Raw genomic sequence first — 27,849 nt, 5'->3', positions numbered from 1 at the left:
GTATGTTGCCGTGCCTTTAAAGAAAATTAAAACTCATGTTTTTCATTTAACGGCCATGCGGCAGTTTTTATATTTAATTTTTTTCTGAGATTTTTTCCATTGAATTATACAAATGGCACAAAGAATACATTGCAGCGCATTTTTTTTTTAATTTCTTCCGCTTCAATTAATCTTCTTCAAAGTGTCATTAAATGGGCTTCCGAACGAAACTTGTTCGGATTGCAAAAAAATTATAGAATTACTACTATTAAGCCTATTACCAGTTATCTTTTGAATGAAAATCGATTGATTTGATTTCTTATTTTGCCAACGTTTTTGAGGTGAAACCGAACATTACATACTCAGTTGAGAGCTACGGAGACAAAATTAGGGAAAATCACCATGTAGGAAAATGAACTTAGGGTAAACCTGGAATGTGTTTGTATGACATGTGTATCAACTGGAAGGCATTAAAGAGTATTTTATGAGGGAGTGGGCCATAGTTCTATAGGTGGACGCCTTTTCGAGATATAGCCATAAAGGTGGACCAGGGGTGACTCTAGAATTTGTTTGTACAACACGGGTATCAAACGAAAGGTGTTAATGAGTATTTTAAAAGGGAGTGGGCCTTATTTCTATGAGTGGACGCCTTTTCGAGATATAGCCATAAAGGTGGACCATGGGTGACTCTAGAATTGAACGATATGGGTATCAAATGAAAGGTGTTAATGAGTATTTTAAAAGGGTGTGGGCTTTAGTTCTATAGGTGGACGCCTTTTCGAGATATCGCCATAAAGGTGGGCCAGGGGTGACACTAGAATGCGTTTGTACAATATGGGTATTAAACGAAAGCTGTTAATGAGTATTTTAAAAGGGAGTGGGGCTTATTTATATGAGTGGATATAGTGTTAACTACTTTGTACTCTTTAATTTAATTTAAATTTAATTTTAATTTACTTTAATTTTTAAAATAATTTTTATTGAGTTTTCGTGTTAACTTAAAATTTTTGAATAACTTCAAAAAAAGAAAATTAAAATTAGTTTTGAAAATATCTGAACTCAAAAATAAACAAAATATAAATTTTTAAAAATAAAATAAATATTTGGTTAACTACCAAATATATTGGCATTTCTACCAACGGACCTAAATTTTTATATAAGTCTATACGTGATACAATTACTAAAGGTGACGCTTTACGTATCGCAAAACTAACCAATAAAATACCGCAAATAAAAGTGTAACTAAGTGACGTGATATCAAAGAAAATTTGTTTTAGTTACCTGAACCAACTTACGAAGAAATAACTTAATTGGATATACATATATATTACGTCTGATGGGTCAAGTAAAAACACCATCATCACAATACATCAGTGCTATGACAAAAAGTTCTAACAAACAAATATGTGATTTTTAAATTAATATACTAGAAAATAAAATAAAACAGATTTAATATTTACAAGAATTATTCAATGCAAAAATCAATGAATTTAAATTAAACTGCCGCTTAGTTTTAAAAAAAAGGGACCAATAAATTGTGTACCTAAACGAAAATCGTGTTTATTAATAACAAAACTAAGAAGCTTAAAGTAATTTTAAAGAACTACTGACCCATTGACAAAATAGTTTTACTTCCTATCTGATATTTAAATCAACATATACTCTTGGCATTGAAGAAGTGAAAGAATATGCGAAAATATTTGAAGTCGACTTACGCACATCATTTACTGTCGTATATATTAAACTCAAAATTTATTAAGATAATACCGCTAATTCCTTCCTACAATTCATTTGTATATCGAAATAGTTTAATATTCCACGAAACATCGTCATTTTGTATACCATTTGTTGGAATCATTCGTAACTTTTAACGTCCTCTTCACTAATTACAAAGCCATTGCATAACAAAACCATTGCATAAACAGCAACAACGATGTATTTAATTGTCATCACATCAAAAAAACGCAATTGATTCGCTTTACAATCATCAATCAACTGCTTATTAATTTTAATACTTTTTTACTAATTTAATTTTATGTAATTATAATTTTTATTTTAATATCATATTAAAAATTTTCCAATTATAATTTAAATTAAAATTTTAAACCTTTTAAACTTTCAAATTTATTTTAAGATTATTTTTATATTTTAACAATTTTAATATAAATTATTTAAATTTACTTATTTTTTATATAAAATTAAATATTTTATTTAAACTGTTAACTCCCTTTCCAAAAAAAAATCTTAAATATTTCCTAATTTTAAAATTTTTCATTTAATTTTTTTTTTTTCATATGGTTCTACGTTCACCAATACGAACCCGTAAGTTTACAAATTCGGAAAATCAAAACAACAATTATACAAATAACACAATGACTCACAATACAACTCAAAATTCTAACATTAATACAACACAAAACAACATCTCTAATATAACACAAGATACTTCAACACAAGATAACTTTACAAATTTTCCTTCTACTAAATCGATTAAATTACCACAATTTTGGCAAGATTGTCCTGATGCCTGGTTTTTACTTGTTGAAGGACACTTTGAAATTAATAATATCACTGATGATAATTTAAAATTTCTAAATGTTCTAATTACTCTTCAACGAGATACTATTTCTAAAATTTTAGATGTTATTAACCATCCTCTTTTTAATAAATATGATACAATCAAAAAAATTCTATGTGAAAGATTTTCTCTTAGCGAAGAAAAACGATTAGAACAATTATTTTCAAAAGCTGAACTTGGTGATCGTTCACCATCTGAATTATTCAGATTTATGAAATCACTTATAAGTTCTGACTCCATAGTTAGCCAAGAATTACTCTTTAAATTGTGGATTCGTAAATTACCACAAGAAATACAAATTCATTTGACTTCCAATAATAATCAAAACAGAGATGAAATTATTATTTTAGCTGACAAACTTTTTGATTTAATCAATAATCCTCATTTTTCCAAATCTCCTGTAGTCTCAAGTATAAATAATAATATTTTAGAACAATGCGTTAAAAATTTAACTGAATTAACCACGGCTATTTTTCAAAATTTAAATAAAATTTCTAATGATATTAATCAATTACAAATCCGTTCAAGATCTAAAGATAGAAATAGATCTAAATCTCGAAATTTTTCAGGATCAAGAAATTTTTCAAACAATCGTAATTTTAATTCACAAACAACTATTTGTTGGTATCACAAAAAATTTAAGAATAACGCTCTCAAATGTATACCCCCATGCAATTTTAATCGAAATCATAATTCAAATTACGAACAAAATTTAAACTGAAACGATCCATTATGACGGTGACGGATAATGGAACTATTATTAAACCTGCTCGTCGCCTATTCATATTTGATAAATTCAATAAACTTAATTTTCTTATCGATACCGGTGCAGTTGTATCAGTTATTCCCTTTTCTAAATTTAAAATTTATAAAAGAAATTCGGATCTTACTTTGACTGCAGCAAACGGTTCTTCAATTGAAACTTTCGGTACAAAACTACTTAAAATTGGTTTAGGTTTAAGAAGAGATTTTGAATTTCCATTCATTATTGCGAATATTGATACACCAATTTTAGGAGCAAACTTTTTAGAAAAATTCGGAATTATTGTCAATATTAAAAATAAAGAAATAATGGATTCTACTACAAAAATTAAAGTTGCTGGATCTTCTGGATTTTCTGATATTTTCTCACTCAAAATTCCTATTGTCGAAAATAAGTTTTTAAAATTACTTAATGAATTTCCATCTATTACCTGCGAACCAGATTATACTAAAAAAGTTAAACACCATACGGTTCACAGGATAGAAACAAAAGATATTTTACCATTTTCGAAACCCAGACGTCTTGATCCAATCAAACTTAAAATTGCTAAAACTGAATTTGAATTTTTAGTTAAAACTGGTATATGCAGACCCTCAAATTCTCCTATTGCATCTCCACTTCATCTCGTTCATAAAAAAGAACCAAATGATTGGAGACCTTGCGGAGACTATCGAAGACTTAATTTTATTACTACACCAGATCGGTATCCTTTACCACATATTCACGATTTAACAATTGATTTAAAAAACAAACAATTTTTTTCCAAAATTGATCTTGTGCGTGCCTACCACCAAATTCCAATGGCAGAAGAAGACATTCATAAAACTGCAATAACTACCACTTTTGGAATGTTTGAATTCGTAAGAATGCCCTTCGGTTTACGAAACAAAAAAAAAAAAAAAAAAAAAAACTTTCCAACGCTTTATTAATGAAGTATTTTCTGATTTCGATTTTGTATTTACATACATTGATGATATTCTTATTGCCAGTGATAATGAAGATCAACATATAAATCATTTAAAATCAGTTTTCAAAAGACTTGAAAAATATAATTTAAATATTAAACCTTCAAAATGTACTCTCGGTGTAAATAAATTAAATTTCTTGAGTTACGAAATTTCAGGCGAAGGTATTAAACCATCTTTAGACAGAATTGAAATCATAACAAATTTTGAAAAACCAATTTCTATAAATAAATTACAAAAATTTTTAGGTATGATAAATTACTATCACAGATAAATTAAAATGTTAGCAACAAAACTTAGTCCTCTTCATGAAATGTTAACACATGCAATTAAAAACAAACTCAAACAATTAAATTGGACAAATGAGACCACAACAGCTTTCGAAAATGTTAAAAAACGTTTTGCTAAAAATACTTTACTTACACATTTCGACAAAAATGGTACTTTATCATTAGCAGTAGATGCATCAAATGTTGCTATTGGAGCAGTTCTTCAACAAACTAGCAATAATATACTAGAACTTTTAGCTTGTTTTTCAAGAAAATTAACTACAACAGAAACTAAATATTCAACATTTGATCGTGAACTTTTGGCAATTTATAATTCAATTAAACATTTTAAACATTTTCTTGAAGGTAGAAATTTTACAATTTATACTGATCATAAACCTTTAATTCATGTTCTTTATTCTAAAGTAGATAGATCTCCTCGTCAACTACGTCATCTTGAATATATTGCTCAATTTACAAATGATATTCAATATATACGTGGAAAAGACAACATAGTTGCCGACACACTTTCCCGTATTCCAGAAATAAATGCAATTTCAACTCAAGATATAAATTTAGAAACTTTATATAAAGAACAACAAACTGATACATTTTTACAAAAAACCATTTCTGATCCAAATTCTAAAAATAATTTAAAAGAAATTCATATTCCAGTTATTAATTTAAACATATGGTGTGATGTTTCTCTACAACCTTTTCGACCTTATGTTCCACATTCTATGAGAAGAATTATATTTGACAAAATTCACTCATTATCTCATCCAAGTATAAGAACATCTAGAAAATTAATTCAAAATAAATATTATTGGCCTAACATGCGTAAAGAGATTAACGATTGGACTTCATCTTGCATCAATTGTCAAAAATCCAAAATTTCAAGACATACTACATCTCCTATCCAAAAAATTCAAATACCATCAGGCCGTTTTGAACATATTCATATGGATATTGTTGGACCTCTTCCAGTTTCAAATGGAAATTGTTATATTTTAACAATTATTGACAGATTTTCACGTTGACCTGAAGCTTATCCGCTTAAAGATATTTCAACAAATACTATAGTAAAAACTTTTATTCAAAATTATATACCACGATTTGGTATACCATTAAATATTACAGTAGATCAAGGTTCACAATTCACCTCAAAATTTTTTACATAATTAACTAAACTTTTAGGTTCTCATAAAATTCATACATCTCCTTTCTATCCCCAAGCAAATGGCATGATAGAGAGATTTCATCGAACTTTAAAAGCAGCAATTATAGCATCAAACGACTCGGTTCATTGGTCTGACATTTTACCATTCATTCTACTTGGTTTACGAACTTCTATTAAAGACGATTTAAAATGTTCATCTGCTGAACTTGTTTATGGCCAAACACTTAGAATACCTGGTGAATTAATTATTTCAAATAGTAATAAAAAACATGATTTTTCTAATGACGCTCTTCATAAAATAAGAGAATATTTTTCGCTTGTTCGTTCTAAAGTTTTTCATCATAACAAAGAAAATTTTTTCGTTCCTAAACAATTAGAAAATTGTGAGTATGTTTTTGTTAAAGTTCTTCGTAAATCTAATTTAGAATCACCTTATGAAGGACCTTTTAAAGTTATCTCATAAAACATTTACAATTCAATACAAAAATACTATTAAAAATATTTCAATTGATTTACTTAAACCAGCAAATATACTTATTAACACTAATTTAAATACAAATACATTAAACAACAAAAAACAGAAAAAGGTTACATTTAATATTAATTAATAATTTGTTTGTTTCAAATTTTCTTGGACGGGGAGTAAATATAGTGTTAACTACTTTGTACTCTTTACTTTAATTTTTAAAATAATTTTTATTGAGTTTTCGTGTTAACTTAAAATTTTTGAATAACTTCAAAAAAAAAACAAAATATAAATTTTTAAAAATAAAATAAATATTTGGTTAACTACCAAAGTGGACGCCTTTTCGAGATATAGCCATAAGGGTGGACCAGGGGTGACTCTAGAATTGTACGATATGGGTATCAAATGAAAGTTGTTAATGAGTGTTTTAAAAGGGTGCGGACCTTAGTTCTATAGGTGGACGCCTTTTCGAGATATCGTTTTAAAGGTGGACCAGGGGTGACTCTAGAATTTGTTTGTACGATATGGGTATCAGATGAAAGGTGTTAATGGATATTTGAAAAGGGAGTGTGCCTCAGTTCTATAGGTGGACGCCTTTTCGAGATTTCGCCATAAAGGTGGACCAGGGGTAACTCTAGAATTTGTTTGTACGATATGGGTATCAGATGAAAGGTGTTAATGAGTATTTTAAAAGGGAGTGTGCCTTAGTTCTATAGGTGGAAGCCTTTTCGAGATATCGCCATAAAGGTGGACCAGGGGTAACTTTAGAATTTGTTTGTACGATAAGGGTATCAAATGAAAGGTGTTAATGAGTATTTTAAAAGGGATTGTGCCTTAGTTCTATAGGTGGACCCCTTTTCGAGATATCGCCATAAAGGTGGACCAGGGGTGACTCTAGAATTTGTTTGTACGATATGGGTATCAGATGAAAGGTTCTAATGGATATTTGAAAAGGGAGTGTACCTTAGTTCTATAGGTGGACGCCTTTTCGAGATATCGCCATAAAGGTGCACCAGGTGTAACTATAGAATTTGTTTGTACGATATGGGTATCAAACGAAAGGTGTTAATGAGTATTTTAAAAGGGTGTTGGCCTTAGTTCTATAGGTGGAGGCCTTTTCGAGATATCGTTTTAAAGGTGGACCAGGGGTGACTCTAGAATTTGTTTGTACGATATGGGTATCAGATGAAAGGTGTTAATGGATATTTGAAAAGGGTGTTGGCCTTAGTTCTATAGGTGGACGCCTTTTCGAGATATCGCCATAAAGGTGGACCAGGGGTAACTCTAGAATTTGTTTGTACTATATGGGTATCAGATGAAAGGTGTTAATGAGTATTTTAAAAGGTAGTGTGCCTTAGTTCTATACGTGGACGCCATTTCGAGATATCGCCATAAAGGTGCACCAGGTGTAACTATAGAATTTGTTTGTACGATATGGGTATTAAACGAAAGGTGTTAATGAGTATTTTAAAAGGGTGTTGGCCTTAGTTCTATAGGTGGAGGCCTTTTCGAGATATCGTTTTAAAGGTGGACCAGGGGTGACTCTAGAATTTGTTTGTACGATATGGGTATCAGATGAAAGGTGTTAATGGATATTTGAAAAGGGTGTTGGCCATAGTTCTATAGGTGGACGCCATTTCGAGATATCGCCATAAAGGTGCACCAGGTGTGACTCTAGAATTTGTTTGTACGATATGGATATCAAATGAAAGGCGATAATGAGTATTTTAAAAAGGAGTGGACCTTAGTTCTATAGGTGGACACCTCTTCCAGATATCGTCATAAAGGTGGACCAGGGGTGACTCTATAATGCGATTGTACGATATGGGTGTCAAATTAAAGGTATTAATGAGGGTTTTAAAGTTGTATATGTGAAGGCGTTTTCGAGATATCGACCAAGATGTGGACCAGGGTGACCCAGAACATCATCTGTCGGGTACCGCTAATTTATTTATATATGCAATACTGAGAATAGTATTCCTGCCAAGATTCAAAGGGCTTTTGATTTCGCCGTGCAGAACTTTTTCATTTTCTTCTACTTAATATGGTACAAAGTTTTTTTCTAAAGTTATATTTTGCGTTAATAAACCAATCCAATAACCATGTTTCCCTTTTTTCGTATTTGGTATAGAATTATGGAATTTTTTTAATTTTTCGTAATTTTCGACATCGAAAAAGTAGGCGTGATCACGGTCGGATTTCGGCCGTTTTTATACCAATAAGAAGTGAGTTGAGATAAGTATGTGAACTGAGTTTAGTAAAGATATATCGACTTTTGCTCAGGTTATCGTGGCCGACCGGAAGGACAGGCGATCAACTGTGTATAAAAACTGGGCGTGGCTTCAACCGATTCCGCCCTTTTTCACAGAAAATAGTTAACGTCCTAGAATCTAATCCCTTACCAAATTTCACAAGGATTGGTAATTTTTGTTCGATTTATGGCATTAAAATTATCCTAGACAAATTAAATGAAAAAGAGCGGAGCCACGCCCATTCTGAAATTTTCTTTTATTTTTGTATTTTATTGCACCATATCATTACTGGAGTTGAATGTTGACATAATTTACTTATATACTGTAAAGGTATAAATTTTTTGTTAAAATTTGACTTTAAAAAAAAAAATTTTTTAAAGGGGGCGTGGTCGTTCTCCGATTTTGCTAATTTATGTTAAGAATGCATATAGTAACAGGAGTAACGTTCCTGCCAAATTTCATCATGATATCTTCAACGACTGCCAAATTGCAGCTTGCAAAACTTTTAAATTACCTTCTTTTAAAAAAGGCCGGTTCCGCGTAATAAGTTCAACTCACCTACGGAGTTTCATAGCTTTATCCGTCTTTGGTAATGAATTATCGCACTTTTTGTGTTTTTCGAAATTTTCGATATCGAAAAAGTGGGCGTCGTTATATTCCGATTTCGTTCATTTTAAATAGCGATCTGAGATGAGTGCCCAGAAACCTACATACCAAATTTCATCCAGATACCTTAAAATTTACTCAAGTTATCGTGTTAACGGACGGACGGACATGGCTCAATCAAATTTTTTTTCGATACTGATGATTTTGATATATGGAAGTCTATATCTATCTCGATTCCTTTATACCTGTACAACCAACCGTTATCCAATCAAAGTTATTATACTCTGTGAGCTCTGCTCAACTGAGTATAAAAGCATATAATTAAATCAATTAATATATATGTATACTACCAGACCCGGTAGTCGTTGTTCCACCCTAACTTTGTTCTATTGGTATTTGGTCTTTGGTCTTTAGTTTTTGGTCTTTGGTCTTACTCTCTTTCCCTCTCTCTCCCCCGTATTCTTATACTGTTATTCACTCCCCCCTCTGCCTTTCTCTTTACAAGATTCTTTTTCTCCCTCTCCGTCTTTTCCTCTCCATATATCCGTATCTTCCTCTACCTCCATCTCTTTTTACCTCTTTCTCCTTCCTCCTTGTCTCTTCTCTGTAGTTCTTCTTATCCTTCTCCATCCCTTATTCCTAGTACCAGTCCCGCTCCCACTGCCGATCCCAGCCCCAGTCCTAGTCCCAGTTCTAGTCTCAGTGCCAGTGGGTCCCTGCTACTTTTCCTGGAAATGAAAGTATCGTATATACTTATCTAGACAAAGGTATACCGATATACCAAATTTCGGCAAATCGAACCATCAATAGAACTTGTTCGAATAGATTGATTGGCTAAAAATATCTCCTTAAATATTTTTCAATTTCTATGTCAAAATTTAAAAATCAAAGTTTAGCAAGGATATGTCTTTATATAAGGAGAAATTTTTCGCTGATTTTTGTCCATTTATATAAAGTAAGTGCTTAAAATTGTTTTGTTTTATTTTCATTTTCTCCTTTTCTTACATTTTCTCGGGGTCTTAACCTATATACTAAGTTTTACGCTTGTAGCTCATATGAGAGCTTACATAAAAATCAATCCCAAAATTCCCTCCGCTCAGTTGATTTTTCTAAATAGCTCATTCCGTGCGCCCCCTAGCGAAACTTTTAGTCTTGTGTTATCGGCTGTAATCGACCTCCGAATTAAGCTCTAAATTTTCAGCCTCTAGCTCATCGAGAAGTTACTTAAAACGCGGTTTCAAATTTCCAAATTATAAACTAATTTCAATAATCAACCTAACGGAATTTTTTTCTCCTTTTGTTCTTTGTCACGATGCCTTAACCTGTCTCTGAGGTTTTATGTTTGTAGCTCAATGAGAAGTCACTTTAAAATCAATCTCAAAACACCAAATTTCCAAATTCTTATCTATATATTTCGATACGTGCGAGACCTAACGGAATCTTTTTCTTTTTTCTTAAATTTTCTCGGCGTCTTATCCTGTCTGTGAATTTTGACAGTTGTAGCTCAATGGGAACTTACATAAAAATCAATCCCAAAATTCCCCCCGTTTCGTACCAGTTTTCTAAATATCTCATCCCGTGCGCCCCTAGCGAGTCTTTTTGTATCGTGTCGGCCGTAATCGACCTCTGCATTAAGTTTGAAATTTCAAGTCTCTAGCTATCGAGCAGTTACTTTAAAGCTGGATTGAAAATTTTCAATTTCTTATCTAATTATTTCGATCCGTGCGCCACCTAAGGGATTTTTGTCCTTTTGTTGCATTGTCACTATATTCTAACGTAAGTGTAAAGTTTCACGTTTGTAGCTCAATATTTAGGTGTCTGTCAAAGCAAAACTAACGTTTAAAGAACTGTGGGAGGTATGTAGACCAAAAAAACTCCTAAAAATTTCTGAAAACGAAAAAAAAACAAGCAAAGGTGTCTAAGTTCGAGTGTAACCGAACATTATATACTCAGCGTGAGCTTCAATTGTACATTCTATTTCAGAAAAATTACTTTTCTACATAACACTTGGAACCACCCGTTTAAAAGTAAAATGCTTCCCCATTTCCTCTTACATAAAAACTTGATAAGGGAAATATCATTGATTCAAAACAATTTTTTGCTAAGTTATAGCTTATTATTCTAGTCTACGACCCTTTCAAAAATCTTTTATATAAAAGTGGGCGTGGTCTTTAACCGATCCCGTTAATTTTTACTAGAAATATTTTCTGCTATAAGGAAAATATGTGTACACAATTTCTTTACGATCCGTTAATTTTCCTGGAGTTATGGCTCCCGAAACATAGAAAATTGCTTAGTCATAAAAGGGCCGGTGCGACGCCCGTTTTTTAAGTTTGAAGTTTTTCCCATTTATTGTTATAAATTCACTTGGGAAATGAAATACCATTGATATAAAGCTCTTTTTTGCAAAGATATAGCTTATTTTATTCGTCCACGACCCTTTTAGAAATCTTTTATATAAAAGTGGGCGTGGTCCTTAACCGATTTCGTTAATTTTTCTTCAAAGCATTCCTTATAGTAAAGGAAACTTCTCTCCGAATTTTGTTACGATATATTTAACCATTTTTGATTTATGATTAATAATATTTGTAAAATTGATTTTATCACAAGTGGGTGGTGCCACGCCATATATAAAAAGTGGACGTGGTTATCACCAGATTTCGCTCATTTTCAATACCAATCTTTTCTGGGTCAAGGTAAGCTCGTCTAACAAATTTGGTGAAGATATCTCAATATGTACTCAAGTTATCGTGTTAACGGGCAGACGGGCGGACATGGCTCAATCACATTTTTTTTTTTCGATACTGACGATTTTGATATATGGAAGTCTATATCTATCTTGATTCCTTTATACCTGTACAACCAACCGTTATCCAATCAAAGTTAATATTCTCTGTGTGCAAAGCACGCTGAGTATAAAAAAACGGGATTGATTATGCGCCTAAGAAGCGCTTCCCATAATATTGACAAATAATTTTCTCAAAACCTGAGACATGGTTTCTTAATTGGTTATATGTAGGAATATCTTTCTTGAAAATTAATACTGATTGTATAAATAATATTTAAAAATTTAATTGTGTAACTGTCATGGCGTAGACTCCTAGTCAACAACTTTACTGTCGAGTGCTCTTATTCATTACATACACGTACATGTATGTAAGAATTGTGAGATATGTATATTTCATCAAGTTAATAAAAAGCTTTATAGAAAAATAAGAAGTTCTTACTCATTACATTGAAATTTTCCTGAATTAACAAAAAAAATATTTAAAGTGCTGGTGTTTAGAAGGCTGTTCGAAACCTGCGCACATTTTTTATTGCTCATTTTTAAATACAGATCTCGCACCGGTAGATTCGTAATAAAAACGGATCTACATCGAAGGCCTCGGGCTGATAACCTTGGTCAAGTTACATCAAAATAAAAATGTTTCAGGCAAATTCTTTCAAAATGGTAAGCCTCCCAAGTGTATTTCTACCATGGCAAACTTGAGGAGCCCCAACCATCTCCCACCAAAATTATGCAATTTTAAAATTTAGTTTATCGATCAACTTAATTCGCAGCAAAGGGGTTTTTTTGGAATATGCAGCTAATTTATTTGTTGCTCTGTGTCATCATAACTTTGTCACTCAAATTTTAAGCTTATTTTCAGAACTATATACAAATGTACATACATATCAACTAGTCCATACAAACCACACACACATGCTAGTGTTTAAGCAAAAATGTAACTAATGCTAATAGAATGTTTAGTAAAAGCAATCTCAGCGGATCACTTAAGCAAACTGTTGCTATTGTGCTTTTGAAATGCGCTTGTTGCTGTGTCTGTTCTTTGTAACGTCACAGCCAAATAAATGGCCACACGTCTATTTTATTTTTAGTTGATGACATCATCACTCGATTGAATTTGCTAACGTTTTGTTCATTGACATTTACTTTATTCCAGGAAATACCAAAAAAAAAAAAAAAAACCAAAGATAATATTACGAATAATTTTGTTAACTCAGCAGATTTGTTTATGGTGCTGTCAAAGGAAACAATAGATTACCCCCCAATAAAGCAATATAAATAAATACTTTTTTAAGCTATTGCGCCTGGCGGATATTTAGGCAATGAGATGCAATACAAAATACATTGTGATGATGTTACATACATATATCTTGCATGCATTCTAAACGTTTCTCACGCTGCAGTGCATTCGACACTCTGCTTATGTCGTAAGTATGAATGTGTTTATAATAAGCAATGTCAACATAATTACGTTCCCACAGGCAGGCAAGCAAGCGAAGCGCGTGCGATATATGTGCCACGCTTATGCACCAGCGATCATGCGAACGGTTGCTATGTACAAACCTTTAACATCGTTTATGCAATATATATGTACGTATGTTTAGTATATAGGAACTTTAGTACATAAGAATTTGTTTAATATATTTTCGTATAAATAAGCCGGAATTTTGTGAATAAAGTGAACTCAATCTTCCCTAATTTATTTCTTATTATTAGCAACCTACAGTGAGCGTTATTTCTGAAATATTTGAACTATAGGTTATATATAAAGAATCTATATAGAAGTTCAACACACATACATCAGGCGCAGGTTGAAGTGCGTAAAAAGGGAAGGTTTCTTAAATTTTTGAGAAATAAATTATAGTAGCACATAGCAAATTGTATAGAACAATCTCTACATATGTATTTACATATAATATTAAAGCCATAAACTCCAATAAACCTATATACAGTGGCGTAGTGAGGTTTTCTTCCGCCCGGGGTGAAAAATATTTTTAATTTAAAGTATAAAAATTCCGGAGGAATATAACATTGAAATTAATCTTTTCCAACTAATATGGACAGTCAGTGAACCCATTAATAATGTTCTACGTCAAGGATAAGCAAAGTATGGTTCTACGACTTTCAAGAGACTTCAAACTTGAGAGCATAAGACGAGCCGAATAAGAAGGGATGGGTTCCGAGAAGTTTAACGGCCGAAGGAAGTATTTTAGAAACACTTTTTCCAATTCTGTTTATAGCTGTAAGATTACTTGGTCTCCAAATAAAAGCAGCATATTCTAAATGAGACCTGGTAAAAGAGGTATAGAGCAGTTTGGTGGTATAGGGGTCAGTAATTTTCGAGCTATTGCATCTAACAAAACCAAGCATGGAGTATGACTTAGAAGTTATGTAAATTATATGGTTGTTAAAAGAAAACTTAGTATCAAAGATTATGCCAAGGTTTTTAATCTCACTAACGGATTGAAGATCACAATTAGATATACTATATTTTGTATTCAAAATGTTAACGGACTTAGAAAATGTTATTGTAAAACAGTCAGAAGTATTCAAAGAGAGAAGAGATTTCTCGCACCACAGATGTAGCTTATTGATATCGTTTTGCAACTTCACGGCATCCTCTGGTGCGCTAATTATTGATAAAATTATCAGCATACAGTTAGCAAATGAAAAACAACTAACAATATCAATAAAAAAAATTAATAGTAGGGGACCTAAAATACTTCCTTTGGGAACACCAGATGCCGCTTTTAAGTGACTGGAGGATACGCTATCAATAGTAACAAAACAATACCTGTTGCATAAGTAGGAACTTATACATAGCAGAAATGTAAAATGAAAGCCGATATAGCGCAATTTGTTAATTAAAACACTATGAGACACTCTATCGAAAGCTTTTGAGAAATCTGTGTAAATGCAATCCACCTGGAAACCAGCTGACAAGGAATCAATGCAGTATTCACTCAATACAGCTAGATTAGAAACTGTTGACCTATCGGCGATGAATCCGCGCTGATGGGGAGAAATGGGAGACTTAGCAGCAAAGCTCAACTTTGTATTGACGGCATGTTCAAAAACTTTCGAAATCGTGGATAGCTTGGATATAGGTCTATAGTTTAGCAAATTATTAATAATATGATTATAATACATTAGTAAAACTAATATCTATGTGCAAATTTTGCTTACCTTTCAGAAATATATCAATGATATAATCAAAATTTACCATTTCAAATTTTCACACTAAATAATGTTATTCACTTAGGCGACCTTGCCTCGTCGTTGATCATAAATATGCCAAAATAAATTTTAATTGGCTGAATGAACATTCGCAGCTAGCAATTGATACTAAGATAATCAAGAGTATTTATTTATTTATTTATTATTGATTCTAGAATTCATCACATTATACACAAAAATAATAGAAAAATAAGACCTTTTCTCTTCCAAACTTTGTAGACCTAGCAACTTGCGTCTGCCAATATAGTTTGGAAGCCCATCAGGCCATGACAGAGGACGCAAAGCCATTCTAGTGAACATCCTTTGCACCTTTTCAATTATAGAAGTAAGATTTTGATAGTAAGGGTTCCAAATTATACAGCAATAGTCCAATTGACTACGCACTAAAGATATGTACAGCGCTTTGAGAGTAAGTGGGTCAACAAAATCCACAGTGTTTCTGCGTATAAAACCAATCATAGAAAAAGACTTCGACACCACATGGTCTACATGGTTGGAAAAGGTCAACCTAGAGTCGAAAATAACCCCTAGATCCTTAATAGTATCTTTACGGCACATTTTTTGTCCATTTAGTACATAGTCGCAAGTCACTGTCTTAGACTTTTTAGCAAACGTGATGACGCAACATTTACTAACATTTAGATGGAGATGGTTTAATATACACCAATTAGAAAGATTATTTAGATCAGACTGAAGACTAGAACAGTCAATTGTATTTTGAATTTTTAGGAATAATTTAACATCATCCGCAAACATAAGACAATCCGCAGTTGAAAATTGATCAGGAAGGTCATTAATAAATAGTAAAAAGAGGAGAGACCCAAGATGTGTACCTTGGGGGATACCTGACCAAGCATGTATGTAAGTTTGAGATCTAGCGGATTCCATTTGGACGAAAAGTTTTCGTCCCATAAGAAAACTTGAGGAAAAATCTAGAAGGTTTCCGTTAATGCCGAATGCTTTGAGTTTTTCCAAGAGAATGGAGTGGTCTACCTTGTCGAATGCCTTAGAAAAGTCAGTGTAAACTACATCTAACTGTGCTTGGCTCTCAAAGGCGTTAACTATTTTGTTTGTAATTAAGACCAGATTTTAGCAAGTTGATCTCGAGGGTACAAATCCGTGTTGATGTATAGAGATATATGATTGAACGTGATCGTACAGTTTAGCTTTGACCACGTGATCGAAGATTTTTGCAAAATTACTTTGTTTCACAATGGGTCTATAGTTAGATACGTCATTTCGGTTACCCGATTTGTAGACTGGCAATATTGTGCAAAGCTTCCAAGAGTCTAAAAAGATACCTTTACTTAAGCACTTATTGAATAATTTAGCGATGGGAGTAGATATGATTGAGTTAAGTAGCCTGAAAAATATTGGAGGAAACCCCTAGTGATCAGCTTTTGAGCTGTTTTTTAGAATAGATATTGCGTTGGCAACATCCTGTGGCGAGACGCTAAAGCCGTCAACTTGATCCAGTGTCAAGGCATTGGGCGTTGCATAGTCACTAGGTGCATGAACTTCATACACTTTTTGAAAAAAAATTTGCGAAGAGATTACAAGAATCAATTATGTTGTCGGATACAGTACCATCGTAGGACAGGGTAGTTGGAAACCCACAACTTTTCCGTTTCGTGTTGATGTATTGCCAAAAACTTTTAGGATTTTGTCTCAAGTTGGATTCAATTCTAAACATATGTTGCTTGTAGAGAAAATTATTCAAACAATCAAAGTCCTTTCTTAGACGGATGAAGACTGAATGGTCGGCCTCTGAAGCCGTTGTTTTATACTTTTTGTAGGCTTTATTTTTTAAATTTTTGAGGTGACACAATCTGTGATTGAACCAAGAAGGCTTATTGTTGGACCTTAATTTATGTTTAGGAACAAAATTTGAAATCATAAGAGTAAATATCTGGGTTATCTTGCTGTATAATAACTGTGGATCATCTAGGGAGTCTACAAATGACCAGTCAACATTATTAAGATAATTATTAATTCCAGTAACATCTGCTTTATTATAGTTATATGACTTGGTATCATCAACGACGTTCTTATCGAATTCGTAGAATTGAAATTCTATGGTTAGTGCTGTGTAATGAATACTATTATTTAATAATGGTGCAATGCATTCCCCACAAGAAGAATTCAAATCAGCAGAAATAAAAACTAGGTCTAAAAAGCGATTTAAATAATTAACAATAGAATTAATTTGATTTAAGTTATAAGATAGTATATTGCTCACAAACAGTATATCGATATCTGATCTCAAATTGGATGGTGAGGTTAAATTATCAGTGGATATACATTCAATATTACCTAAATTAAAGTCACCAAGGTAAATAAGTTCATCGAATTGAGTTAAATTATCGTATACCAAGATTAGGTTGGCTAAATGCTTTTCATAAACATCAATAGTACTATTGGGAGGAATATAAGACAATACAATGAAAATACATTTTGATTTAGAAAATTTAACTTTAACACAGATCTGTTCAATCTTATTGCCATATGAGTTAAGATCCACAGCATTACTGCACAAGTCATTTCTAATAGCAATCAGCACTCCACCGCCACGCTCAAGCCCTGAACTTTCAGGACAACGATCCAAGCGATAAACATGGTAGTAATCATCAAAAAAATTCACAGGATGAAATATGTTGATTTAACCACGTTTCACATATCACAACAATATCATAATCATGAGCACATACGTTACGCCGAAATTGCGTTGATTTTGTTCGCATGCCGCTGACGTTGTGATAATACATTGTATACTTTGATGTCATGTTAGTTGAAGAAGTAGACGCATTGTGGTTGTCATTGTTCTTGGACACTTGGTTTGGCGGGTCGAAAAACCCGAAATGGGTGGACCCTTACATTGTTAGGCCACAACTTAGCATTAAACAATGATTCATACTGAGATTCATAAATACCCAGTTTAAAGCTTATTCTGTTGGGAGAAGCCTTTTCGGTATTATTGCTACTATCACTAACGGCGATTTTTTTTACTAATTTAAAGCACCGCAAGGAATTCTTATTCACATTTCTTTGTTTACAAACATAATCCAGTATGCTGTCAGCGGTAACAGTTGGTTTGAAAGACGACAAGTGATTCCATTTAAATCGAACAGCAACATCCAACTCTTTGTTCATGTTCGAACCGATAATAACAGTGTGTTTGTTTTTATTGTTTTTATAATCAGTTGAGCAGAGCTCACAGAGTATATTAAGTTTAATTGGATAACGGTTGGTTGTACATATATAAAGGAATCGAGATAGATATAGACTTCCATATATCAAAATAATCAGGATCGAAAAAAAATTTGATTGAGCCATGTCCGTCCGTCCGTCCGTCCGTTAACACGATAACTTGAGTAAATTTTGAGGTATCTTGATGAAATTTGGTATGTAGATTCCTGGGCACTCATCTCAGATCGCTATTTAAAATGAACGATATCGGACTATAACCACGCCCACTTTTTCGATATCGAAAATTTCGAAAAACCGAAAAAATGCGATAATTCATTGCCAAAGGCGGTTAAAGCGATGAAACTTGGCAGATGGGTTGACGTTATGACACAGAATAGAAAATTAGTAAGATTTTGGACAATGGGCGTGGCACCGCCCACTTTTACAAGAAGGTAATTTAAAAGTTTTGCAAGCTGTAATTTGGCAGTCGTTGAAGATATCATGATGAATTTTGGCAGGAACGCTACTACTATTACTATATATGTGCTAAATAAAAATTAGCAAAATTGGATGAAGAACACGCCCACTTTTTAAAAAAAATTTTTTTTAAATTCAAATTTTAACAAAAAATTTAATATCTTTACTGTATATAAGTAAATTAAGTCAAAATTCAACTCCTGTAATGATATGATGCAACAAAATACAAAAATAAAAGAAAATTTCAAAATGGGCGTGGCTCCGCCCAGTTTCATTTAGTTTGTCTAGAATACTTTTAATGCCATAAGTCGAACAAAAATTTACCAATCCTTCTCAAATTTGGTAGGGACATAGACTCTATGACGGTAACTGTTCTCTGTGAAAATGGGCGAAATCGGTGGAAGCCACGCCCAGTTTTTATACACAGTCCACCGTCTGTCCTTCCGCTCGGCCGTTAACACAATAACTTGAGCAAACAACGATATATTTTTACTAAACTTAGCCCACCTACTTACCTGAACTCACTTTATCTTGGTATAAAAAATGGCCGAAATCCGACCATAACCACGCCCACTTTATCGATATCGAAAATTACGAAAAATGAAAAAAATGCCATAATTCTATACCAAATACGAAAAAAGGGATGAAAAATGGTAACTGGATTGGTTTATTGACGCAAAATATAACTTTGGAAAAAACTTTGTAAAATGGGTGTGACACCTACCATATTAAGTAGAAGAAAATGAAAAAGTTCTACAAGGCGAAATCAACAGCCCTTGGAATCTTGGCAGGAATACTGTTAGTGGTATTGCATATATAAATAAATTAGCAGTACCCGACAGATGATTTTCGGGATCACCTGGTCCACATTTTGGTCGATATCGCGAGAACACCTTCACATATACATCTAAGGGCCACTCGCTTTTAAAACCCTCATTAATACCTTTAATTTGATATCCATATCGTACAAACACATTCTAGAGTCACCCCTGGCCCACCCTAATGGCGATATCTCGAAAAGGCGTCCACCTATAGACCTAATGCCCACTCCCTCTTAAAATGCTCAGTAACACCTTTCGTTTGATACCCATATCGTACAAACATTCTAGAGTCACCTCTGGCCCACCCTAATAGCAATATCTCGAAAAGGCGTCCACCTATAGACCTAATGTCCACTCCCTCTTAAAATGCTCAGTAACACCTTTCGTTTGATACCCATATCGTACAAACATTCTAGAGTCACCCCTGGCCCACCCTATTGGCGATGTCTCGAAAAGGCCTCCACCTTAAGACCTAATGCCCACTCCCTCTTAAAATGCTCAGTAACACATTTCGTTTGATACCCATATCGTACAAATATTCTAGAGTCACCCCTGGCCCACCCTAATGGCGATATCTCGAAAAGGCGTCCACCTGTAGACCTAATGCCCACTCCCTCTTAAAATGCTCAGTAACACCTTTCGTTTGATACCCATATCGTACAAACATTCTGGAGTCACCCTTGGTCCACCTTTATGGCGATATCTCGAAAAGGTGTCCACCTATAGATCTAAGGATTACTCCCTTTTAAAATACTCATTACCACCTTTCATTTAATACCCATATCGTACAAACATATTCTAGAGTCACCCTGGCCCACCCTAATGGCGATATCTCTAAAAGGCGTCCACCTATAGACCTAATGCCCACTCCCTCTTAAAATGCTCAGTAACACCTTTCGTTTGATACCCATATCGTACAAACATTCTAGAGTCACCCTTGGTCCACCTTTATGGCGAAATCTCGAAATGGCGTCCACATATAGAACTAAGGATTACTCCCTTTTAAAATACTCATTACCACTTTTCATTTGATACCCATATCGTACAAACACATTCTAGAGTCACCCCTGGCCCACCCTAATGGCGATACCTCGAAAAGGCGTCCACCTATAGACCTAATGTCCACTCACTCTTAAAATGCTCAGTAACACCTTTCGTTTGATACCCATATCGTACAAACATTATAGAGTCACCCCTGGCCCACACTAATGGCGATATCTCGAAAAGACGTCCACCAATAGACCTAATGCCCACTCCCTCTTAAAATGCTCAGTAACACCTTTCGTTTGATACTCATATCGTACAAACACATTCTAGAGTCACCCCTGGCCCACCCTAATGACGATATCTCGAAAAGGCGTCCACTTATAGACCTAATGCCCACTCCCTCTTAAAATGCTCAGTAACACCTTTCGTTTGATACCCATATCGTACAAACATTCTAGAGTCACCCTTGGTCCACCTTTATGGCGATATCTCGAAAAGGCGTCCACCTATAGAACTAAGGATTACTCCCTTTTAAAATACTCATTACCATCTTTCATTTGATACCCATATCATGCAAACACATTCTAGAGTCATCCCTGACCCACCCTAATGGCGACATTTCGAAAAGGCGTCCACCTATAGACCTATTGCCCACTCCCTCTTAAAATGCTCAGTAACACTTTTCGTTTGATACCCATATCGTACAAACAAATTCTAGAGTCAGCCCTGGTCCACCTTTATGGCGATATCCCTAAATGGCGTCCATCCATAGAACTATGGCCTACTCTCTCTTAGAATACTCTTTAATACCTTCCATTTGATACACATGTCATACAACCACATTCCAGGGTTCCCTAGGTTCATTTTCCTACATGGTGATTTTCCTTATTTTGTCTCCATAGCTCTCAACTGAGTATGTAATGTTCGGTTGCACCCGAACTTAGCTTTCCCTACTTGTTATTTTTCGCATTGTTCTTCTTCGCGTTGTTCTTATTAGCAGCTAGTTCAGGTATATATTCAGCTTGCTTGGTAGGAGAAGTTGCGCTCGCAGTAGCAGCGTTAGTTTTAACTGCATTTGCATAAAAAACACTAGCAACATCCTCGGCAGCGGCTTGAGGTAGAACATCCGAAGAATTTACTGCGCTCGAGTTCTGTTTGTTGTTATCAGTTGTTACGTTGGAAGGCAAAGGCGAAGAAATTCGCTCACTTGTTTGTTTAGCAGCAAGTTCAGTCACCTTTGCTTGTGATCGTGTCGTGATACTTCTGCTATTAACACCAGTATTGTTGGTGGGCATATTATCATTATGTATATTTATGAAGGCTTGAACGAAATCGTTAAGTTGATTTATGTTATTAAGCGCATCATCAAGTTTCTCTTTGCTAAATGGAGCAATTTTGTCACAACACTTGTCACATTTAAACACAATATTTTTGTTTGTGGATATTACGTTTAAACAATTTGAATTCAGTTTAGTGCACTTTAGGTGTGTTTTTGAACAACAAATATCACACGCAAGGTGGTCGTTGGCTGAACATTTAGATTTGCATTTAATGCAGTTAGACATTATGAAAACGTACCATTATGATTACGCACAGCGAGAGCGATCGAAAAACACGTCTGCACTCGACGACAGTAAAATGTGGTTTTGAAGTGCCACTCGCAAGTTTGGAAAAACATCTTCTCCATACGAGAATATAAAAGTAAGTAATTCTGACGGAGCTTTAGGTTCAATTTCTTTTCTACTGCGAAGTAATATTTTGCAGTCACGTATTTCGATAAACAGTTATCTTCCATCGAAATACATATGTATTATAAACAGAATTGTAGCTTCGTTGCTGGTTTCAGTTGTGGCGTTACTGTCCTCTGTTTATTGTTCTAAGAGTTTTACTGCATTATCTAGCGCATCGACGATAACGCTAACCGCTTGTATTCTGGCGCTCCATCGTGTTTCAGATTCACGTTTCACAGTTTTTATAAAGCATTTCTTAATAATTCCTATCGTAACGTTTTACGTGAGAAAAAAGACATACATATGCATTCAATTATTCCACAACCTGCAGCAAGTGTTTGGGATATATGCATGCATGGAAAATTTTTTTCCGGAAATCAATATTTTCCAGAAATCAGTTATAATAAAAATACAAATTATCTAGGAAGTTCTGCCCTCACTAGGGTAGGCACCTTGTCGTTGGTGTGAGGGCTTAGCCGATCTCCATAACGCCCGACTATGAGGCGAAGCTGTTTAGGACTGGCATCTACGCCGTTTCGCCTCATAGGAGGGCGGCGGGATGTCGGTGACCAAGAACTGCCAATCCCCTAATCCCGGGTGTTATGCGGACCGCGCCTATTGGACGATTTGCAGCCAGGGGATAAATTCGGCTGTATTCGAACGGAGCCTTCCCGATACCGGGCCACCTCCGGAAGTATTGATGGCCTTACCACAGTAAGGCCGCTGCTGTGGCTGATGGTTCCTTCCCCTTATATAATACTGGACCGCTGAGCCCGCCTTGACTCATTACCAAATTATAATATGGAGGTTGATAAGAGGAGGACTGAGTCGCAAGCCAAGGACGACAAATACGCATTAAGCTATGCGTCGGACTCGGGGAGCGAGAGTAGTGCTAATTTAATGAACTCCGTGTTGGAAAAGCACACAAATGAAAACGGAGTAGAAGAATGGAGAAGGGTACGGAGCAGAGTAAAAGAGCTCTCTCGCAGTCCCGTGCTGCACTAAGAATTTTCCAACGCCTGGGAGCAGTGTTCGACCCAACAGAAGTGGAGATCGAGCGCTTGGAATGGCCCCACGAGGCGGCAGAAGTAGGTCGAAGGCAGTTCAAAAGGTTTGCTGCTAGAAACTCTCGGTTCTGCAACCGGTACGAAGAGGAAGAAGCGTCGAATGGCAGAAGGAAGTGGCAACGTTCGGCGGAAGGCGATAAGCCTGCTTTCAAGAGGCAGAAAGAACCCAGTCCCAGAGGCGCTATGCAGGGCAGTCGCATAGACAAGACAAGTAGGCCCAAAGCTGTAAGACAAATGGGCCCCAATTGCGAGGTAGCAACAACTTCGAAAGCTACCAGTCAGAGGGAGTACCAACTACGGAAATAGGAGATAAGCCAAAGGGAGATAACGCTAAGACTCCGGCTTTCTCGGAGGTTCCAAAGGGAGTTAAAGCTAAGACTCCGGCTCTGTTGGAGGTGCCAAAGGGAGTTAACACTAAGACTCCGGCTTTTCCGGAGAAGATCATTGATGTGGCAAAGCAGTCACTGACTGTGGCGATGGTTGATCGTAGCAGTCCTTTCGAACAGATGACTACTGAAAGGTGGAGATCTGTAGAAAGGGAACTTATTAGCTTAATGCGGGAACAGCGAAGTAAGCCCCTTCCAACCTTTAATTCGGCGGGATGGTATAATGGAGTGAAGATGATAGCGTGCGACAACATCGCGAGCTTGCGGTGGCTGTAGGAAGTGGTTCCAAACCTCCAAAGGCAATACACGAACGCGCGGTTTGAGGTGGTGGATAAAGCGCAAATCCCCACGGTACCAAAAGCTAAGGTATGGATACCATGCGTGATGAAGTCGGAGGATACACTGCGACTTCTGCAGAATCAGAAACCGAACATACCGACACAGGATTGGAAGGTACTCCCTGTATCTCGGCCTACGGAGGAAGGTCAGTTCTACATCTTCCAAATAAACAAGCAGGCGGAGGATATATTGTACACGCAGCTTGGAAAAATGTCCTTTGGTACAGGCAAAATTATATGCGACTCAGGAAAAAAGTCCTAACACGCTGGAAGAGGGCGAAGTCGAAAAGGACCTCAAAAGCCTAAGGGAAAAAAGACGGGTGGAGGTAGCCGACGTCACCATGAAGGTTTTAGAAGAGGACCAACAGCCAGATGGTGCTGAGAGTCGCACAGAGGAACACCCGGCACAACAGTTACAAGAGGCTGAAGGGGGCTTCGAACACTCTAAACCAAAAGGGCAAGGGGAGCAAGACGACGTCCCGAAGGTGCTGGAGGGGGACAAACAGCCCAATGGTGCTGCGAGTGCTACAGATAAACCTCCAACATAGTAAAGTGGCGTCGAGCGAACTCCTCCTAACCCTTGAGAAGGGTTCGTTTGTCGTGGCGCTGATCCAGGAGCCGTGGCTCTCATCGGGAGGAAAGGTTTCTGGACTTAGCGTGCGCGGATTTGGCGTTTACTATGCGCAAACGAAAGGACGGGTGCGAGCTGTAGTAATGGTAAGGAAACAGCTGCATTCATATATGCTGCCTAACTGCACTACTGAGGACCTCGTAGTGGTAGCCTTTGAGCAAAGGAATAAGCAGGCACTTATCCTGGCATCCTGCTACATGGCCCATGCTCCGGAGGTTTCACCGATGGAGTGTAAGAGGCTAGTACAGGACGAAGGGCGCAAAGGGCGGTTGGTCATAGGCGCGGATACAAATGCGCACCACAATGCGTGGGGAGGAGCAGATACGAACGAGAGAGGCGAATCTCTATTTTGTTACATCCTGCAAACCAATTTGCAGACAGCCAACAGGGGAAATGTCACTACATACATTGGTCCAACATCCAGCAATGTTTTGGATATTACACTGAGCTCCGAACGTGATATATCAATGTATGATTGGATGGTTCTTGATAGACCATCCTTCTCCGACCATGCGTATATCAGCTTCAGCATCCCCCTAAAGAGGGTAGAGAAGGGAGGAACCTTTAGACCAAAGAGGTTGCCAATGTGGAAGAACTGGAGGAGTCTAATGAATTCCTAACAAGGACGCTTATGTCTGCGTATAACAAAGCTTGCCCTCTAAGAAGATTCAGAGGAAAAGCAAAGCCGCCATGGTGGAACAATGAGCTGAGTCTTCTAAGAAGACAGATAAAAGAAATGTTTAAGCGAGCAAGGACCGCGGAAAGCGAAGCGTGTCGGGATAAATACAGGAATCTTCTGAGGATCTACAAGCGTGAAATTTCTAGGGCGAAAAGAATCTTATGGAAAAGTTTCTGTACGGACATAGAGTGCTCCAGCGAAACAGCAAGCAAGAGGAAATATAGTCCAGGGACTAATAAAGAAAAAGAACGGAGAATGGTCACGTAATAGTGAGGAATCCCTTGAGGTGCTTCTCGATACACATTTCCCTTCGGGAGATGGTTTAGAAGATCCAGCACACAGCACTCACACTTCGATCACGGAGCGGGTAGTGCCGAGCTTGGTGACCGATACCAAGATCGAGTGGGCAGTGAAGACGTTTTCTAAGTTTAAATCGCCGGGCCCAGATGGTATATTCCCGGCCATGCTACAAGTTTCAAGTAGGGCGGTCGTGGAATGGCTTAAAATAATATTCGATGGGTGCATAAGACTGAATCATGTTCCGCACTCTTGGAGAACTGCTCGTGTAGCTTTCCTACCAAAGGCAGGGAAGGTCGGTCACGTGTATCGCAAAGATTATAGACCCATCAGCTTAACATCATTTCTGCTCAAAACCTTTCAGAGGCTGATAGACTGTACATAAAGTCCAACGTGGATGATGAAGCTGCTCTCCACAATACAGCATGCGTACACAAAAGGCAAGTCGGTAGACACCGCATTGCATAGGGTGGTAATAAGCGTAGAGAAAGCCCTGGAATACAAGGAATATGCCCTAGGAGCCTTCTTAGACATTGCCGGGGCTTTCAATAATGTTTCTAAATGGGCGATTATGGATGCTCTTAATTACATTAAAGTACATCCAGCCTTAACCAGATGGATCGGCTGCATGTTAAATTGCAGCAAGGTTACATCACAATGGGGATTGTACGAAATCAGTGGAGAGGGGAACGCCGCAGGGAGGGGTGCTATCACCTCTGCTGTGGACGCTGGTCATCAACCAACTGCTCAGGCGATTTGATGAGGGACCCGTAAAACTTACGGCTTACGCGGATGAGTTTGCAATTGTCATAAGTGGAAACTGGCTTCCAACGATTAGCTATTTGAGGGATCCAGCGCTTCGGGATATTCATACCTGGGCATCAGATATCGGGTTAAAAGTCAACGTGGATAAGACGGATATGGTCTTGTTTACAAAGATGTACAAGGTCCCAAATTGGATCTGGCCTAAGTTAGGAGGGGTAACCCTACATGAGAAACCTTGCACAAAGTATCTAGGAATCATCCCAGACAGTAAGCTGTCATGGAAGCTCAACGTGGAGGAGAGGGAGAAGAAGGCTTCAGCGACACTTTATGCATGTATAAGAATGCTGGGGTGTACGTGGGGCTTATCGCCTTCTCTTTCTCGTTGAGTTTTTACAGCGATTGTATGCCCTATGCTATACCATGGAGTTCTTTTTTGGTAGAAAGCCACACAAAAAGCAACCTACCTCAAAAAATTAGAGGGGGTACGCAGACTATCAATGCTTAGCATTACGGGAGCCCTGAAAACAACCCCGACAGCTGCACTGTATGCCATTCTGCACATTCCTCCTGTAGACCTGGTAGCAAAGAACATAGCGTTAACAACTGCAACCAGGCTCGGTGCCTCGGGGCAGCTTGAGCGCCGACCATACGGCCATAGTAGTATAGCGTCATCAATCACAAGGAGAACAGACTCCTAATTCCCTATCTGCGCTTCGAGTGCGATCATAAGGCCGCAATAGAGGTGGACGGTTAGCGCAAGGGTGCTCAAATGGGGACGAAGCCATAGATGTGTACACAGATGGTTCCAAAGTAGTGGAAGGAGTAGGGTCTGCGGTATACTGTTCTGATCCGGAAATAAACAGATCCTACCGGCTGCCGGATTACTGTAGCGTTTTCCAAGCGGAAATAGTAGCTGTAACCAAAGCAGTAGAAACCCTGGAAGAAATAGCCCAAGCTGCAATCGTGTTAACATATATATTGAAATTCAAGCAGCAATTAAGGCAATAGTCTCTCATAGCACAGCATCTAAATGCATGTTAGAGTGTAAGCAGTCCCTGGAGAGAATCGGGACAGGGAGAAGCATACATCTATATTGGGTCCCAGGGCATAGGGGAATAGAAGGGAATGAAAAAGCGGAGGAACTAGCTAAAAAGGGCCCATCCCTGGAAGCTTGCTCCGTAGACGTCCCAATTAGACTGGGCGAAATTAAGTGATGGCGAGAGGTGCACATGATCGACCAAACAGGAAAGGCGTGAGTTCAAGCGAGGGACTTTAAAGAGTCGAAGGTTATGTGCAGGTCTTACAACCTTAGACTAACAGAGTTGCTGTAGACTCATGACGAGTATTCTGACTGGACACTGCCTTCTGGCTTCACATGCCTTTAAATTAGGCTTGGTCAGTA

At 36.5% G+C, this 27,849-nt stretch overlaps 1 protein-coding gene across 1 annotated transcript in view; it reads right to left on the bottom strand.

Moving 5' to 3' along the window:
• Rgk1 (Rad, Gem/Kir family member 1) overlaps positions 1–22,150 on the bottom strand; it is a 244,473-nt gene extending 222,323 nt beyond the window's left edge. The window contains exon 1 of the mRNA XM_067774183.1: positions 22,133–22,150. Coding sequence (XP_067630284.1) covers positions 22,133–22,135 — 3 coding nt within the window. The 5' untranslated portion in view covers positions 22,136–22,150. The remainder of the gene's footprint in view (positions 1–22,132) is intronic.
• Between the last annotated feature and the right edge of the window lie 5,699 nt (positions 22,151–27,849).

This window comes from Eurosta solidaginis, chromosome 3, assembly GCF_040869045.1.
Source record: "Eurosta solidaginis isolate ZX-2024a chromosome 3, ASM4086904v1, whole genome shotgun sequence".
NCBI lineage: Eukaryota > Metazoa > Arthropoda > Insecta > Diptera > Tephritidae > Eurosta > Eurosta solidaginis.
This window is presented reverse-complemented; position numbering and strand designations above follow the sequence as displayed.